Source organism: Ostrea edulis, chromosome 2, assembly GCF_947568905.1.
Source record: "Ostrea edulis chromosome 2, xbOstEdul1.1, whole genome shotgun sequence".
NCBI classification, from domain to species: domain Eukaryota; kingdom Metazoa; phylum Mollusca; class Bivalvia; order Ostreida; family Ostreidae; genus Ostrea; species Ostrea edulis.
In genome coordinates, this window is record NC_079165.1 from 27,857,208 (window position 1) to 27,874,347 (window position 17,140).

General features: G+C 34.7%; 1 protein-coding gene across 10 annotated transcripts in view; it reads left to right on the forward strand.

The window, feature by feature from the left end:
* Window positions 1–686: 686 nt before the first annotated feature.
* Window positions 687–17,140, forward strand: part of LOC125681216 (DENN domain-containing protein 3-like) — a 68,896-nt gene continuing 52,442 nt past the window's right edge. For 3 of the 10 annotated variants that reach the window (XM_056156562.1, XM_056156569.1, XM_056156567.1), the window contains exons 1-2: window positions 9,178–9,319; window positions 14,079–14,597. In XM_056156562.1, the coding sequence (XP_056012537.1) occupies window positions 14,484–14,597 (114 nt within the window). In that variant the 5' untranslated portion in view covers window positions 9,178–9,319; window positions 14,079–14,483. Of the gene's footprint in view, window positions 805–9,176; window positions 9,320–13,394; window positions 14,598–15,068; window positions 15,087–17,140 lie in introns of those variants that run through there. The other 7 variants (XM_056156566.1, XM_056156570.1, XM_056156564.1 and 4 more) reach the window with 6 other exon arrangements.

The window sequence follows — 17,140 nt, forward strand, 5'->3', positions numbered from 1 at the left end:
CTTCCCCCCAAACCCGCCACTGGTAGAAGAGAATACACACATATATTACTTTAAAGACAAAAAAGTACTATGTTAGGTATAGCTACCGGGATACCTATAAAAGTTTATCTAATAATATATTTCGTGAAAAAAAAGAAGGTTTTTGAGAGAGAATATTAGTAAGGACATGTCCTCACACCACTTGTCCTCACTAAGCTAATATTTTGAATCTACATCTTTCACATGTTGTAGGTCACATTTATGAGGACGTAATTGTGGGGACCTGGGGGGGGGGGGGGTCCTCATAGGCAAATTCTGTCCTTATAATTTCTGTCCATTGGTTGGAATTTGTCCTCACTTTACACGTTTTACTGCCCCCTCTCTCATTCTCCTTTCTTTCTCCCCTCTCTCCCTCCTTCCATCCCTTTCACTATATTCACGCCTTGCCTCCCGAGTAGGGTCTTGCCCCCTCCAGCCCGGCCCCGCCCCCATCTCCACCCTCCGATTTATCCTGCCCCACCTCTTACAGATACTTGTATATATTTTTAGGGGGGAAAACTGAATCTAGGCAACTTATTTTAAACTGTTACAGGAAAATGCCACACAATGATATATTTTCCCTTTAAATATAAACCCTTTCGTTCACACATTAGATCCGCCACCACCTCAAAAACAAATCGGACTCGAAAATCACTTTCAATGTCCTCAAAACGTTTTGATAAATGAAGAAAATTGCTATAAAGTAAACTAACAGCCAGTGGATTGCTCAAGACTAACTCGTGATTGTTGTTGTTTTCACCTGCTGCAAAATGTGACAGACCTCAGGTATGAATGGAATGTTTATTTTAATCGGATATTTTGCCTGTGGACTGGAAGTTAACGTTAATTAGGCCTATATAGCCTTAGTCAGTTGTTTGTAGATCCATCAGCATGCTGATGAAAAAGGTGCTTTTTGCATCATGCATGCACTAATATACGGTGGTATGATAATGATTAGGAAAACAGCTAGGTACCTACACTTTCGGTACTTTGAATTACTGAAATGCCCCTAGAAATTACCGAAATGCGCCCGAAAACTACAGAAATTCACCTTTAAATAACTTCTTAAAGTTATGCTATGACTTCATTGATTCGTGGACTTAACGTGGTAATCCTATCAAATCTTATTAGATCTTGAGGTCAGTCATGACAATCATGTTGATCATAGACAATTTTTCGACTGTCAGAATTGTTTCTACGATCAACACGATTAATTTTCAGTCGTTATAATCGCATCAGATCGTATTGCATCGTAACAAAGCGCAACATATCGCATTTAATCATGTTCCCAAATCATGATGATCCCAGTCAATCTTTTACAAGATAAACACCACGCTGTGTTGTGATGTCCCACGCTCTGTCACGATATAGTTATAATATAAAGCATATATAGTAGGCCTAATGCTGTAAATGCCACGCTGTCATCAACCTCCACTTCCACCATTTTTAGTGGTTGTGTGTTATGTGTTGTACACTTTCTAGATGTTAAAAAAAAATTAAGTCAATGGTCAGTCAGTCTGTATATTATGGCTGAAACGATTCACCTAAATATCGATACTGTTCAATATAAATGCTCGATTCAATGTTCGATTAATTGTCTCGATCTTCGTTTTGTTCCTTTTCTCAAAATCAGGTTCGATGAAATACATCTGGCTTGACTGGTACTTTTTCAAACTTCCGCCAGAGTTCATTTGCATGCAGAGAACTATGGGTAGTATGGTACTTTTTATTTTACACGCATGAGGGACAAAATAGCATCAGATTGTCGTTAGCTGCAAGTCTGACAAAAACAACAATGAAGTTCAATCAGTTTAAACTACAGAGACAATAGGCATCTTACCATTTGGTGCTTTGGAAACAGTTCGCTTTTAAAATTGTTACTGTGAATCTTTGTAATTAAATTTTTCTTTAGTTATTATTGGTTTCTTCTGTAAAATGTATCGTATCGAAAATATTGAATTGTGGCATAAGTATTGCAGTATCGTACCATGAAGGGGGTGTGTCGTTTCAGCTCTACTGTATATATACCCATCAGGGTCCAATCGCAACTCAAGCAGTGATCATCGTTGATCCTGATCGTAAAAGACATTGCGATTACATTTAATCGTATCCTATCACAACATAGCTCAACGGTTCGTGATTAACATATTGTAACATATACAACGTATCTGCACGTACATGATAATCCTAAATCGGTAATCCGGATTGTGATGATCGTATAAGATCGAGGTCCAATCGTGAACTTGTTTGGGACAATTTTATCAAAAAGTATATGATTGTATCTGAACGGGTATTCAGATCATAACACATTGTGACAACAAAAATATATCTATCATGACCTAATGGGATCAAAGTGCAACCAAATTGTATAAGAACAGATTAAATCGCATCATCTCGTATTGAAACCTGACATTCCAGAAAACTTCTGCGATCAGCTACGAATGGTCAATCATGGTGTTCGTAACAGATTGCACAACAGTGTGAATGAGACATTACACATTAAAAGATATGGGGTTGATTATGTATTTTACGTATTTGAGATTAACTCAGATGAAATATTTGTCTTTCTTTTGGTTAATGTTATTAGTATTATTTCATAATATACATAAAAAGAAGGATACTGATGGACTCGCAAGTGCCAGTGGTTAGTATATGGCAAACAATATTCCCAGAAAAACAATATTAAGATTTTAAGATGGCCTGAACATCAGGATAAGAATCTGAAAGAAGAAGCTGTATACATTGGTGGCTGGGAAAACAGGATTCAACTTAGACTAGCGAGACATTTTGGCAATTCACCTCATTCCTTCCAGTAACAAGGATCAACCAAGGCCAGTAATTGTGAAATCCATAAGTAGTGGTGTGAGAAGTACAGTCATTATAAAAAGAGAGATTTGTTAAAGGACAACTTCATCATGGTAGATCACAAAAGCTGAGATCTGAAGAGAGAGAACACATGGTGGACAGTGCATGTTTTTTCAACTGACATGTCTTTGCAAAAGATGAGAACGGAAAAAGACACCAGATAGATGTGTTAGATGACATTTACAGAAAACTCCGAATGTTTAAATATGAACGTAACAGACGTTCAATTGTGGTATTTGACTAATTAGGCAAGGTATGCCTTGAAAACTTAAAATTGCATAATTATCTGTATTTGTGTTTCAAAATGAAAGTATGAGTATATGTATGTGTTGATGTGTGTGTTGATGACGACGATGGCGGTGATTTATAGCGCAGACTGCCCAGAAGGGGCCCTGTTACACTTGTATGTACATGTCAAATCTTTCAATCCTTATTTATAACACTGACAGCTTTCTGGATCAAAAATATAGAACTATTTATACATGTCAAAGGCTGAAAGCTTAAATATCTTAAGTGTGAATGTTGGAGGTTTTTGATCAAGCAATCAAAAAGGCAGAGATGTTTTTAATTGGGTAAGAAACAAAATGTATCTATTATATATTTTCAGGAAACTCATAGCATACAAGAGGTTGAGAATTTATGTGAGTCTGAAGGGGTTACAAATCTTTTTTCAATTAATTGTTATACTAGTAGCTCTGCTGGAATGAATTGCTATATTGTTTTAAAAATAACAGAATTTCAAACTCATTCTGTTAGAAAGGACACCATGGGTAGATATATCATACTAGATATTACCTGCAAATAATGTTAGATTAACTTTAGTCAACCTGTACGGCCCAAATACTGATAGTCCAGAATTTTTCCAGAACATATACACTGAAGTTAAGCTAGAAAATATGTCGATTGTCATGCGTGGTGACTGGAATGTCATTCAGGATAAGGAAAAGGACACATTTAATGTTAAAAATCTCGACAATCCACATGCACATAGAAAAATATCAAACATTAAGGTAGAGTTGGAGGGTGTTGATCCCTGGAGAATTTGGAATAAAGAAGGGAGACAGTATACATGGAGAAGGTCAAATCCTATAATTCAAAGTAGAATAGATTATTTCCTTGTTTTGGGATGTATATTTAGTCAATTATCTGACACTAAAATAATTCCTGGGTGTAGACCCAACCATTCAGCAATTATGCTTCAATTGAATTTAAACCATAAATGAAAGTATTAATAGAGGTAGAGGATATTGGAAGTTTAATTCTCATCTATTGTATGAAAATGAATTTACAGACAAAGTAAGACAGTGCATTAATGAAACAATAAATGAATACATGGTGTCAGGTGAAATGGAACATAAGGACAGCATTACATTTAATATTAGCAATCAGTTATTTTGGGAAATCTTGAAAATAAAAATAAGGTCATTGTCTATAGAGTATTCAGATTCATTAGCCAGAGCAAAAAATTAAAGTTTGGAATTAAGTTGCTGAAAAAAGAAAAATTAAGGTAAATTTTGCTTCAGGAAATAAAGAGAATACAACTGTATTGAACTCCTTGAGGAAAAAAATAAACCGTTCAAAATTCAAGAGAAAAATACATTGAGGGTTTAATGATAAGATCAAAAGCAACATGCATGTTATGAAAAAGGAAAAAAGAAATGCAGACTATTTCTGTAAATTAGAAAGAAAGAATATTGTAAATAAAACGATATCAGAACTCAATGATGTTGTTGAAAACCATATTATAATTATAAATCAGGAGCACATGTTAGAAGATTTCAGTTAGATTTGTGCACTATGACCTACTTTATGGCTAAAAGTAGGTCAAACAGTTTACCGGGCTTTTTTTTCATTACAAATACAGACATTGCACTGAAATTTAATCACAAGCTTCCTCTTGGAGGAATACATGTTCAGTTTTCATTTCAGCTAGATTGGTGCATGCACCATGACCTACTTCAGGGCTAAAAGTAGGTCAGACAGTTTTCCAAATTTTGTTGCCCTGAAAATTTAGTTACAAGCTTCCTCTCAGAGGAATACAAGTTCAGTGTGCATTGCAGCTGGATTGGTAAACTGAGACCTACTCTAGGGCTAAAAGTAGGTCAAACAATTTTCCAGATTTTTTTGTTTGTAATGGATTGCCCTGATGTGTAGTCTCAGAGAAATACAGATTCAGTTTGCATTTCAGCTTAATTAGTGCACTGTAACCTACTTTAGGGCTAAAAGTAGGTCAAATTGTTTCCTTGACTTTTTTTCATTATAGATCCAGATATTGCACTGAAATTTTGTCATCACTGTCCGACAGGCATATAATGTACCAGTTGCGGTATTCTTGTTTAGTCTTGAGAGGGATAGCAGATGGGGTGATCCTAATGGCTCAGTATATTTTTATCAAAACAGTATAGAATTCTTAACAATTTCACTCAAAGAAAATGTAAATATTGAGAGTATAACTATTGGTGGGGAAGAAAATAAATTGGGGCAATATACAGATGACTCCTTTTTACTATTCGATGGAAGTGAATACTCTCTAAGAGAATCAATGAGTGTTATTGACAAGTTTGGTAGTATCTCAGGCCTGAAACTTATTATTACAAAATCACAAGCAGTATATATGGATTAACAGTAGAACTGGTTCAGCAGAGATTTTATGTTCTGATTTGCAAATATGCTGTGGTAAAAACAGTTTTAAACTTCTTGGCATAAATTTTACCAAAAACTTTAAAACATGATAACATGAAATTATCAATCCAAAATTACTTCAATTAAAGTTATTAGGATCAAGGCAGAAAGAGACTTTCAAACACCAATAGGGAAAATCACAATTGCACTTCCTAAGCTGATACACTTATTTTCAGCCTTGCCTGACCCATCAAAGAATATTTTGGATGAAATAAATAGACTATTTTTCAAATTTATTTGGGGATATAAGACAGAAAAGGTGAAAAGAAATACACTCATTGGAAGTTACATGTATGATGATGGTGGGCCATACATTGGTTCACTTACCCCATTTTATTTCATATATCAAATTACAAACTGTTTTACAGACTTATTCATTGAAGGAGGATAAGACATGGTGATTTTAGTGATGAGAGGATTATGGAAAGAAATAGCAATTTAAAAGACTTACTGCATTAATATACCAATTAAATTAAGATGAATTAAAAGGTACCTGACCAAAAATTAAGGTGACTGTTTACTCTGGTAGCATTTTTAACCTCAATAATATAGATTTTATTTTTCATATATTAAAATAAAAACTCTAATAAAAGTTTCTGGGTGTTTTTTTTTATTGATAATGATTTTTGGGAGAGATGTTATTGTTAAAGCATTTAAGTAAAGGTTAAAAAAAAGTCCTGAACAATCAACATGTATCAAACTACTCGTGCTTAGAATAGATATTAGAAATTTTTGCTGTGAAAAAAAGTGGGCACTTTATACTAAATGGATTGATAATGATGTTAAAAACTTAGAGGACCTGGTGTCTGAAAACGGAAATATGATGTTTTAATGAAATAAAAGGAGTGCTTGCATGGTATTAATAATTTTTTTAAAGACTATTTTCATGTGATTATCAAAAATACCTTCAAAAATCAAGAGATATCATTGCATAATATGAAAGAAGGTAGAATTTATGAAAATAATGAACATACTGGAATATGTATTGTACAAAAATTGTTGTCAGCATGTAAATTGTCAATTTTTATTTATCAAATTTTGAAAGGAAAGGAGCTTATAGCCCCAACCTCTTAAGGATAAGTGGGAAACTTTACTAGGTGAGCCCGTTTTAGGAAAACACTGGGAATTTTATTTTGTAAATACATCATTATGCACATTGTTGGTTTCTCATGGGTGGTTCTAATGGATTCTCTCCATCATCACCAGGTTTGAGGGAGTGAAACCGTGGTTGGCGATGATGCATTATGCACAGAGGAGAGAAAAACAATTTATCTTCAATACTGAGTACTAATGAATTTCATTGCTACCAACTCCTTTCTTCACAAAATTAAAATTGCAGACTATAATATATGTATAATTTGTACTTGTGAAGCAGAAACAAATTAATTCACATATTCTATGATTGTGTATATGCCAACTTATTTTGGAATGCTTTTTTGCAATGGTTCAATGCAATAGAAAATGATTTTAAAATATCAGGAAGAATTGTCTTAAAATTACTTGGTAATACAGAAGAAAGCTGTTTAGAAAATTTTCTTTTATCATAGTATCAAAAAAGTTTATATATTAATATTATTCCAGATCACAATTAGGCCTTAGACCAAAATTTTCTGAGGCCGTGATTATTTATCTAAGTACTACAGAAACATGGGAAAATACTGTGAAAATGTGTTTCAATGTAAAGCTAAAATACTTTGTAAATGGTCAATATATACGACATTGTGTATAACAAGTGATGAAAAACCAAGGCTATTTAGGTTATATTTGTTATAAATATATGCTTATAGTGTCTGCAATTTGTTGATATGTATTTTTTTTCAATACCTTTAAATTGTGATGAGCTATCAAATACTATATTAGAATTATATTTATGAAGAAAGTGCTTTTGTATAGAAGATTGCATGTATGTGTGTGATTTTGTATGGAAGATTGTAATATGTATGTGTGTGATTTTGTGTGGAAGATTGTATATATGTGTGTGATTTTGTATGGAAGATTGTATGTATGTGTGTGATTTTGTGTGGAAGATTGTATATATGTGTGTGATTTTGTATGGAAGATTATATGTATGTGTGTGATTTTGTGTGTGATATCATGGGTATAAATGTTCTTGTAAATGTCTGAAAATAAAGCATTAAAAGGGGGGAGGGGGAAGAACAGTGAACAAAATTGCAAGCAGATAATGATTTGATGGAAGTGAAATTAGCTATCTAACAATACCACAACCATGTAATTGCAGTACAGAATAATTTGACATTTTGAGGTTTTGTTCCTTATTTTAGTGAAAAGCATGGAGGGGAGGGGGGAGGAGATATGAATTTGGGTCTAAATTATATCTGACATCTGATGATATCTCATATACTTTGTGAATTCTATTTAGAACACTAATCCTTGTAATTTTTATAGTTCAAAGGGTCAAAGTTCAAGATCACCAGGTCACATCATCTCTGGACAGTATCTCAAGTTCAGTATGACCCTTAGAATTAAATCAAATTTAGTACATGAAAAGTGAAGATAACGAACAGTGATCAATCCCATAACTCCTATAAGCAATACAAATTAGAGAGTTGGGCAAACATGGACCGCTGGACACACCAGAGATGGGATCAGGTGCCTAGGAGGAGTAAGCATCCCCTGTCGACCGGTCACACCCACTGTCTGACTAAAAATGACCACTGAGGTTTTCAGTATCATGAAAAGTCAGTGTAGCTTGATCAAAAATGGTCAACTTAGTTCCCATTCAGTGTTTCCTATTTAGTTGAAACTTTATGCATGTACATAACAATCATTAAGATCGGTGTTGACTATGAAGGTCATACATTGTAGTTCAAGGGCAATGAAGTAAATTTTGTTGCACAGGTTTTTTATATAAAGTGCGATATTTAACCTGTAACTAATAAGTTGATGTTAAGTCCCTTGGATCTGCACAGTTTGTTGTTATGTAGTGAGACATTCGTAATTAATAAGTTGATGTTAAGTCCCTGGATCTACACAGTTTGTAGTTATGTAGTGAGATATTCGTAATTAATAAGTTGTTATGTAGTGAGACATTCGAGTCCCTTGGATCTGCACAGTTTGTTGTTATGTAGTGAGATATTCGTAATTAATAAGTTGATGTTAAGTCCTTGGATCTACACAGTTTGTTGTTATTGTAATGAGACATTCGTAATTAATAAGTTGATGTTAAGTCCCTTGGATCTGCACAGTTTGTTGTTATGTAATGAGACATTCGTAATTAATAAGTTGATGTTGACTCCCTTGGATCTGCACAGTTTGTTGTTATGTAGTGAGATATTCGTAATTAATAAGTTGATGTTAAGTCCTTGGATCTACACAGTTTGTTGTTATGTAATGAGACATTCGTAATTAATAAGTTGATGTTAAGTCCCTTGGATCTGCACAGTTTGTTGTTATGTAATGAGACATTCATAATTAATAAGTTGATGTTAAGTCCCTGGATCTACACAGTTTGTTGTTATGTAATGAGACATTCATAATTAATAAGTTGATGTTAAGTCCCTTGGATCTGCACAGTTTGTTGTTATGTAGTGAGATATTCGCCACTTGATGGACATGTTTAATCATTTGATAATTCAGTGTACTTAATACTCGTGAGACATTCTGCCGCTTGACAGTGTGCCGGCCTTGATCGAGGAAGGTGAAGTAGCCAAATTCTGATATATTTTAGTGGAGTACATGTGTAAACTAGATCACTATGACTGATTGATGATGTTAACCTACACTGGAGAATCAGGTACATTTATAGCAAATCACTAATCCAAACTGTCAAGCACTTTGTTATTGTTCAGAAGTATATATATATATATATTATATTATATTGTAACAATCGATGTAAGCAATAGACATTGCGATTAGTATCATGCTCTAGCTCTCTGGTTTTTTTTGTCACAGTTATGAATATTTAAACAGTCACTTATACATTGTATGGCATATGTGATTGTATATTATTTAGAGGAGAGGGTTATTTCAGTTTTGGAACTTGTATCCAATCCTTTTGTCTATAAGTGCAACATGTTCAAAATCCAAAATATTATTGCAAATTTGATTATAAAGGAATTCTTTCCTGTCATTGAATATGCTGGGCCAAAATTTATTATCATATTGACTTAAATGTTGACAGTATATATGTATATGTACATCTATACAATTTATTTATTCAATCGCTTCATGAACGTATGTGGGTGTAAAGCATCACAGTTTATACAGTCAAATATTTTCAGAAATGAAATTTTGGTCTTAAATGTATATGTATGCAATTTAATCATGAGGAAGGCATCCAAAAAATGTAGTAGTATTGCAATCTGTGTTAGATAGAACATGCGTGTATATTTAGATGTGTTAGATAGAACATGCGTGTATATTTAGATGTGTTAGATAGAACATGCGTGTAGATTTAGATGTGTTAGATAGAACATGCGTGTAGATTTAGATGTGTTAGATAGAACATGCGTGTAGATTTAGATGTGTGTTAGATAGAACGTGCGTGTAGATTTAGATGTGTGTTAGATAGAACATGCGTGTAGATTTAGATGTGTTAGATAGAACATGCGTGTAGATTTAGATGTGTTAGATAGAACATGCGTGTAGATTTAGATGTGTTAGATAGAACATGCGTGTAGATTTAGATGTGTTAGATAGAACATGCGTGTAGATTTAGATGTGTTAGATAGAACATGCGTGTAGATTTAGATGTGTTAGATAGAACATGCGTGTATATTTAGATGTGTTAGATAGAACATACGTGTAGATTTAGATGTGTGTTAGATAGAACATGCGTGTATATTTAGATGTGTGTTAGATAGAACATGCGTGTAGATTTAGATGTGTGTTAGATAGAACGTGCGTGTAGATTTAGATGTGTGTTAGATAGAACGTGCGTGTAGATTTAGATGTGTTAGATAGAACATGCGTGTAGATTTAGATGTGTTAGATAGAACATGCGTGTATATTTAGATGTGTTAGATAGAACATACGTGTAGATTTAGATGTGTGTTAGATAGAACATGCGTGTAGATTTAGATGTGTGTTAGATAGAACATGCGTGTAGATTTAGATGTGTTAGATAGAACATGCGTGTAGATTTAGATGTGTTAGATAGAACATGCGTGTATATTTAGATGTGTTAGATAGAACATACGTGTAGATTTAGATGTGTGTTAGATAGAACATGCGTGTAGATTTAGATGTGTGTTAGATAGAACATGCGTGTAGATTTAGATGTGTTAGATAGAACGTGCGTGTAGATTTAGATGTGTGTTAGATAGAACGTGCGTGTAGATTTAGATGTGTTAGATAGAACATGCGTGTAGATTTAGATGTGTGTTAGATAGAACATGCGTGTAGATTTAGATGTGTTAGATAGAACATGCGTGTAGATTTAGATGTGTTAGATAGAACATGCGTGTAGATTTAGATGTGTTAGATAGAACATGCGTGTAGATTTAGATGTGTGTTAGATAGAACATGCGTGTATATTTAGATGTGTTAGATAGAACGTGCGTGTAGATTTAGATGTGTGTTAGATAGAACATGCGTGTAGATTTAGATGTGTTAGATAGAACATGCGTGTAGATTTAGATGTGTGTTAGATAGAACATGCGTGTAGATTTAGATGTGTTAGATAGAACATGCGTGTAGATTTAGATGTGTTAGATAGAACATGCGTGTAGATTTAGATGTGTGTTAGATAGAACATGCGTGTAGATTTAGATGTGTTAGATAGAACATGCGTGTAGATTTAGATGTGTGTTAGATAGAACATGCGTGTAGATTTAGATGTGTTAGATAGAACATGCGTGTAGATTTAGATGTGTTAGATAGAACATGCGTGTAGATTTAGATGTGTGTTAGATAGAACGTGCGTGTAGATTTAGATGTGTGTTAGATAGAACATGCGTGTAGATTTAGATGTGTGTTAGATAGAACGTGCGTGTAGATTTAGATGTGTGTTAGATAGAACATGCGTGTAGATTTAGATGTGTTAGATAGAACATGCGTGTAGATTTAGATGTGTGTTAGATAGAACATGCGTGTATATTTAGATGTGTTAGATAGAACGTGCGTGTAGATTTAGATGTGTGTTAGATAGAACATGCGTGTAGATTTAGATGTGTTAGATAGAACATGCGTGTAGATTTAGATGTGTGTTAGATAGAACATGCGTGTAGATTTAGATGTGTTAGATAGAACATGCGTGTAGATTTAGATGTGTTAGATAGAACGTGCGTGTAGATTTAGATGTGTGTTAGATAGAACGTGCGTGTAGATTTAGATGTGTTAGATAGAACATGCGTGTAGATTTAGATGTGTGTTAGATAGAACATGCGTGTAGATTTAGATGTGTTAGATAGAACATACGTGTAGATTTAGATGTGTTAGATAGAACGTGCGTGTAGATTTAGATGTGTTAGATAGAACGTGCGTGTAGATTTAGATGTGTTAGATAGAACGTGCGTGTAGATTTAGATGTGTGTTAGATAGAACATACGTGTAGATTTAGATGTGTTAGATAGAACATGCGTGTAGATTTAGATGTGTTAGATAGAACATGCGTGTAGATTTAGATGTGTTAGATAGAACGTGCGTGTAGATTTAGATGTGTTAGATAGAACATGCGTGTAGATTTAGATGTGTTAGATAGAACATGCGTGTATATTTAGATGTGTTAGATAGAACATGCGTGTATATTTAGATGTGTTAGATAGAACATGCGTGTAGATTTAGATGTGTTAGATAGAACGTGCGTGTAGATTTAGATGTGTTAGATAGAACATGCGTGTAGATTTAGATGTGTTAGATAGAACATGCGTGTAGATTTAGATGTGTGTTGATATGCACCAGGAATTGTGTTATGTAGAACAAACAAGGATCGTACTAATTATTTATTATGCCCCTGTAATTGTAGATTTGGGGGCATATAGTTTTTTGGTCCATCCGTCTGTCTGTCTGTTTGTCCGCAAAAAAGTTTAAATTAATCTTGGCCATAACATTTGAATGCTAGGATTTTCATATTTGACATGTATTCCTTGTGACAAGACCTTTCTTTTGGTACCAGAATTACTTTGCTCCCTTACAGGGGCATAAGTGTTTCATAATTACATGTTCTTCTTAAATGTTTATATTACAATGTACAAAGAGAAGTGCTGTTGAATAATTAAAAGTTTACTATTAATGTGCCTGTAACAGATGAAATACTGTTTTATGGTGTCAATGGTGAATCATAATTAGCAATTAGCACAATTCAAACCTATTTGAAGCAGTTCTCACTTTTATCAAAAAAAGGATAAAATTTGATATTTTAGAATACTGTTGTATCAATGACTTCCACCCCGTTGAACTCGCGATCTGTAAAACCAAATCTTTTAGCAGCATGTGATCAGCGCTTGACCATCTAACCAAGTGTAAAACTTGCTTTTGATTACGATGGGATTCTCTCCATGTTGGCATATGCTACACAGTCATTTGATGTAAATTTAAGAGGATCATTCAAGATACACACTGCATTTGAAATATTTTATAAAGCACATTACAGACATTTTTTTAGGGTCTGTAGGAGGCCGAAATAAGGTCCCATTCCCAATGCTAAAAAGCAGGTATTTTTCCCAATTTTTGCTTTGAAGTTCCCAAACAATGAAAACAAATCAAGCAGGGTAGCTAAATCGTTCATAAATCTTCTTCACAGGCCCACAGATTACAATTTTTGCTTCAAAATTCTTAAGTAAAAACCAATTTTTTGGCCTCTGCTTATTTGAAGGAGGTAAGCTTTGACCAAATTGAAAGTCAGAAGGAGCCCACTTATACCTTAAAGCACTCTGAATTGGGTTTTTCCCTATTTCTATGTATGAAACTTTCCCAAGCAAATATCACTATTTTTCCCAACTGGAAAGGCTTTGGCCCTTGAAATCAAGACCTTTAAAGAAAACCTACACAAAGATTGCAGTGAACTCTTACATAAACACATATATATATTTATATATGTATGTATGTATATAAATGGAGTGTTTTGAGATCTACCGCCTGGTTCTGGTTGGGTGTTTCATGTTTTGCTATGTACCAGTAACAGTCAGGAAATGATTCAGTAGAGCGTGACCTCATCCTTAAACTTCCAGGTGTCTCTCCTGACATAAGAACTTCCTTCCAACTGTGGCTAATTAGTTTTCCTTCTCATCATTCAGTTCGTGAAAATGGATAGGTTTAACAAGTCACTGGCTTAAATTTTGGGAGTGCATTTATAACGGGCATCTGTGTTGAGTGTCTGTATACAGGTAGGGTGTTATGGTGATAAAGATGAATGCTATCAGGTTACTTTACCTGTTGTCAAACATTATCACGTCAGGTGAAGATGTTTTCTCGGAAATTCTATATTCATTCACATCTGATATTTAAGTACCAATATAAAGAGCTGTCTATTTGTCTTTACTTATAATCTTGGTGTTGATAATGCAGAATTTATATCATTACATAGCTTATATTTATATATTGTAAAATTTCAGATCATGCGACTCCCCAAGGAGACAACTGATTGGATCTGACAGTAAGGGGGGATAACTGATTTGATCTTTGGATCTATTAGTAGGGGTTGATAACCGATTGGATCTGACAGGAATGAGCGACAACTGGGGGATAAATGATTGCATCTTTTGGTCTGTTAGTAAGGGGAGATAACTGATTGCATCTTTGGGTGTGTTGGTAAAGGGGGATAACTGTTTGGATCTGACAGCAATGGGAGACAACAGATTGGGTCTTTAGGTCTGTTAGTAAGGGGGATAACTGATTGGATCTGACAGAAAGGGGAGACAGCTAATTGAATTTGACAGGAAGGGGAGACAACTGATTGGATTTGACAGGAAGGGGAGACAACTGATTGGATCTGACAGGAAGGGAGGACAATTTTCAGCATGGCAGGTGGACTAGCTGGATCAGATGTTATGCGGTTCCAGAACAGCCTGGTGGACCTAATGCTGATGGTGGGGCTGGACGAAAACACTGGACTCATACCAGAACAGAAAGGGGTAAGTGTTTGCCCTACAAAACACCGGACTGAAACCATAACAGAAAGGGGTAATTTTTTGCCCTACAAAACACTGATCTGATACCAGAACAGAAAGGGGTAAGTGTTTGCCCTACAAAACACTGGACTCATACCAGAATAGAAAGGGTAAGTGTTCGCCCTACAAAACACTGGGTTCATACCAGAATAGAAAGGGGTAAGTTTTCGCCCTACAAAACACCGGACTCATACCAGAGCAGAAAGGGGTAAGTGTTCGCCCTACAAAGCACCGGACTCATACCAGAACAGAAAGGGGTAAGTGTTTGCCCTAAAAAACACCAGACTCATACCAGAATAGAAAGGGGTAAGTGTTTGCCCTGCAAAACACTGGACTCATACCAGAATAGAAAGGGGTAAGTGTTTGCCCTACAAAACACCGGACTCATACCAGAACGGAAAGGGGTAAGTGTTTGCCCTACAAAACACCGGACTCATACCAGAACAGAAAGGGGTAAAAGTTTGCCTAACAAAGGTTCAATTAGAGTGCCATTTTCTATTTATTGTTTAGCTTTGTCTTTTAAGGTACTGTTTCAATATTTGGCATACTTTTTGTCTGTGGTCTTTTTACTGCTGTACAGTACACGACACGAGTTTTATACACCCCACCGTGGAAAGACCACGGTGGAAAATCCACGGAGATACACCGTGTCCTCCGTGTTCCACGGTGTGTGTTATTTGCGAATACACACAGCTGCTAAAAGCTTTGTTCTAGCCACGGGCCTTGCGGGAGATGTGAAAATGTGCCGCAGGCCAAATAATCAAGATAAGGGTGGAATTTTAAGAAAAGAAAAAAATGTCATTATTTTCCCTCCTGATACTTATATTGTTTTTCAGCATTTTGAGCCAATTCTAACGATACCAAACACTATATATTATGTTTTTAAGAAAACCTGGTTTTGAATTTTTTTCTTTAATAGTTTTCTTTCTTCATTAAAATATTCTGGATAATTCTTCGATTTCACCTTCATAATACATGTTAATGCAAGCGGACTATCTAGGCTCCCCCCCCCCCCCCCCCCCCCCATCTTCGCTAGCCGAGATTATTCGTCCACGAAGGCACAGTTGACTCAAATCCCATTGCTAGCGGAGATTAGATGAATTTTACCCCCGTATTATGTTATAACTGACCAAAACCTAGTACGTTTGTTTTACAACTTTCATTCAGAAGACCCGCAAGTTATTGAGTTACTAAATAAACGAGAAAAGGTCTGCATTTTTATTTTAATGGTTGTCAACTCACAGGCACTCAACGTTTTAAATATCTATAATAACTCACAGGCACTCGACGTTTTAAATATCTATAATAAAAAAAAAATGTCTTCCTGTAAACATAATATTGACAAGGTCAATATTATGTTTACAGGAAGACAAATTTTTTTATTATAGATATTTAAAACGTCGAGTGCCTGTGTGTCAACTCTATACTTTGTGATATTTCAAGACTTCATGGATTGTACTCAACTCAATTTATTGGATCTCATCACCATTATGCAATGGTATACAAAAATATAAAGACAAAAAGCTGTTATATATACATTTAGTAAATAATACATGCGTGAAATAAAGTATTTTTCAAGTTAGAAAAAAAACCTTAAAAAACCGTGTTATTATTAATGTGAAGTATGGGCATTCTAGGTAGGGGAGCACATCTTATTTTATTATTTTCTTAATGAAAGTACGGAGTTTTCTAAAGGTTTGTTTAAAAGTAAAGATATTCTTAATTTTTATTTGTTTAGGTGATAAAAATTTTATTCTTTGCTCACATTGCTTCACAGTTGAGTACATAATGAAATTCATCTCCAATGTAAACATGTACATGTATATAGCTGACCTTAATCACATATTCCTAATTACAATGAAAACTTTACGTAAAAATAAACCATTGCTTATGGTACACATTTCTTTGAACTGCTATTTATCAAATTGAAACTAGTTCTAATTGTAACGGGGACCGTTACAGATGTTCCCCAAACCTCCCCCAATTAAAAAGTGATGTCCTTGTGAATCTATAGGAAAAAATCATTTTATTTTAGCACGCGTGTATGATTCCGAATTTTTGTTGATGTCGTTCAACAGGCATTTGTATCATCTACCCACAGTATGAATTTCATAACGTTTCCACCAAATATAAGGAAGTTATAGCGATTTTAAAATCGTCCAATCAGAAATCAGCACACGTGCATGCACGTGCTGAGCAGTAATTCTAACCACAGCAATTTGTAAGGAGTACCAAGATACATCTAAACCCCTAATATCAATAGAATTTGATGAAAAACAAAAACGTTATCGTCCTTTAAAAATTGAACATTTAAAAAATGTTGCACGCGCATGCGCGTGTGCGTTGGCATTTTTTGTTACACCAACATATAGATACACATATTGTCTACGTATGTTGTGAATATCATCTCATTCGCTTCATAAATAAGATAGTTACGAACGTTTTAGCATTATCCAATCAAAATGAAGCGCACGTGCATGCGCGTGCAAATTGGTAATTTTGACCAT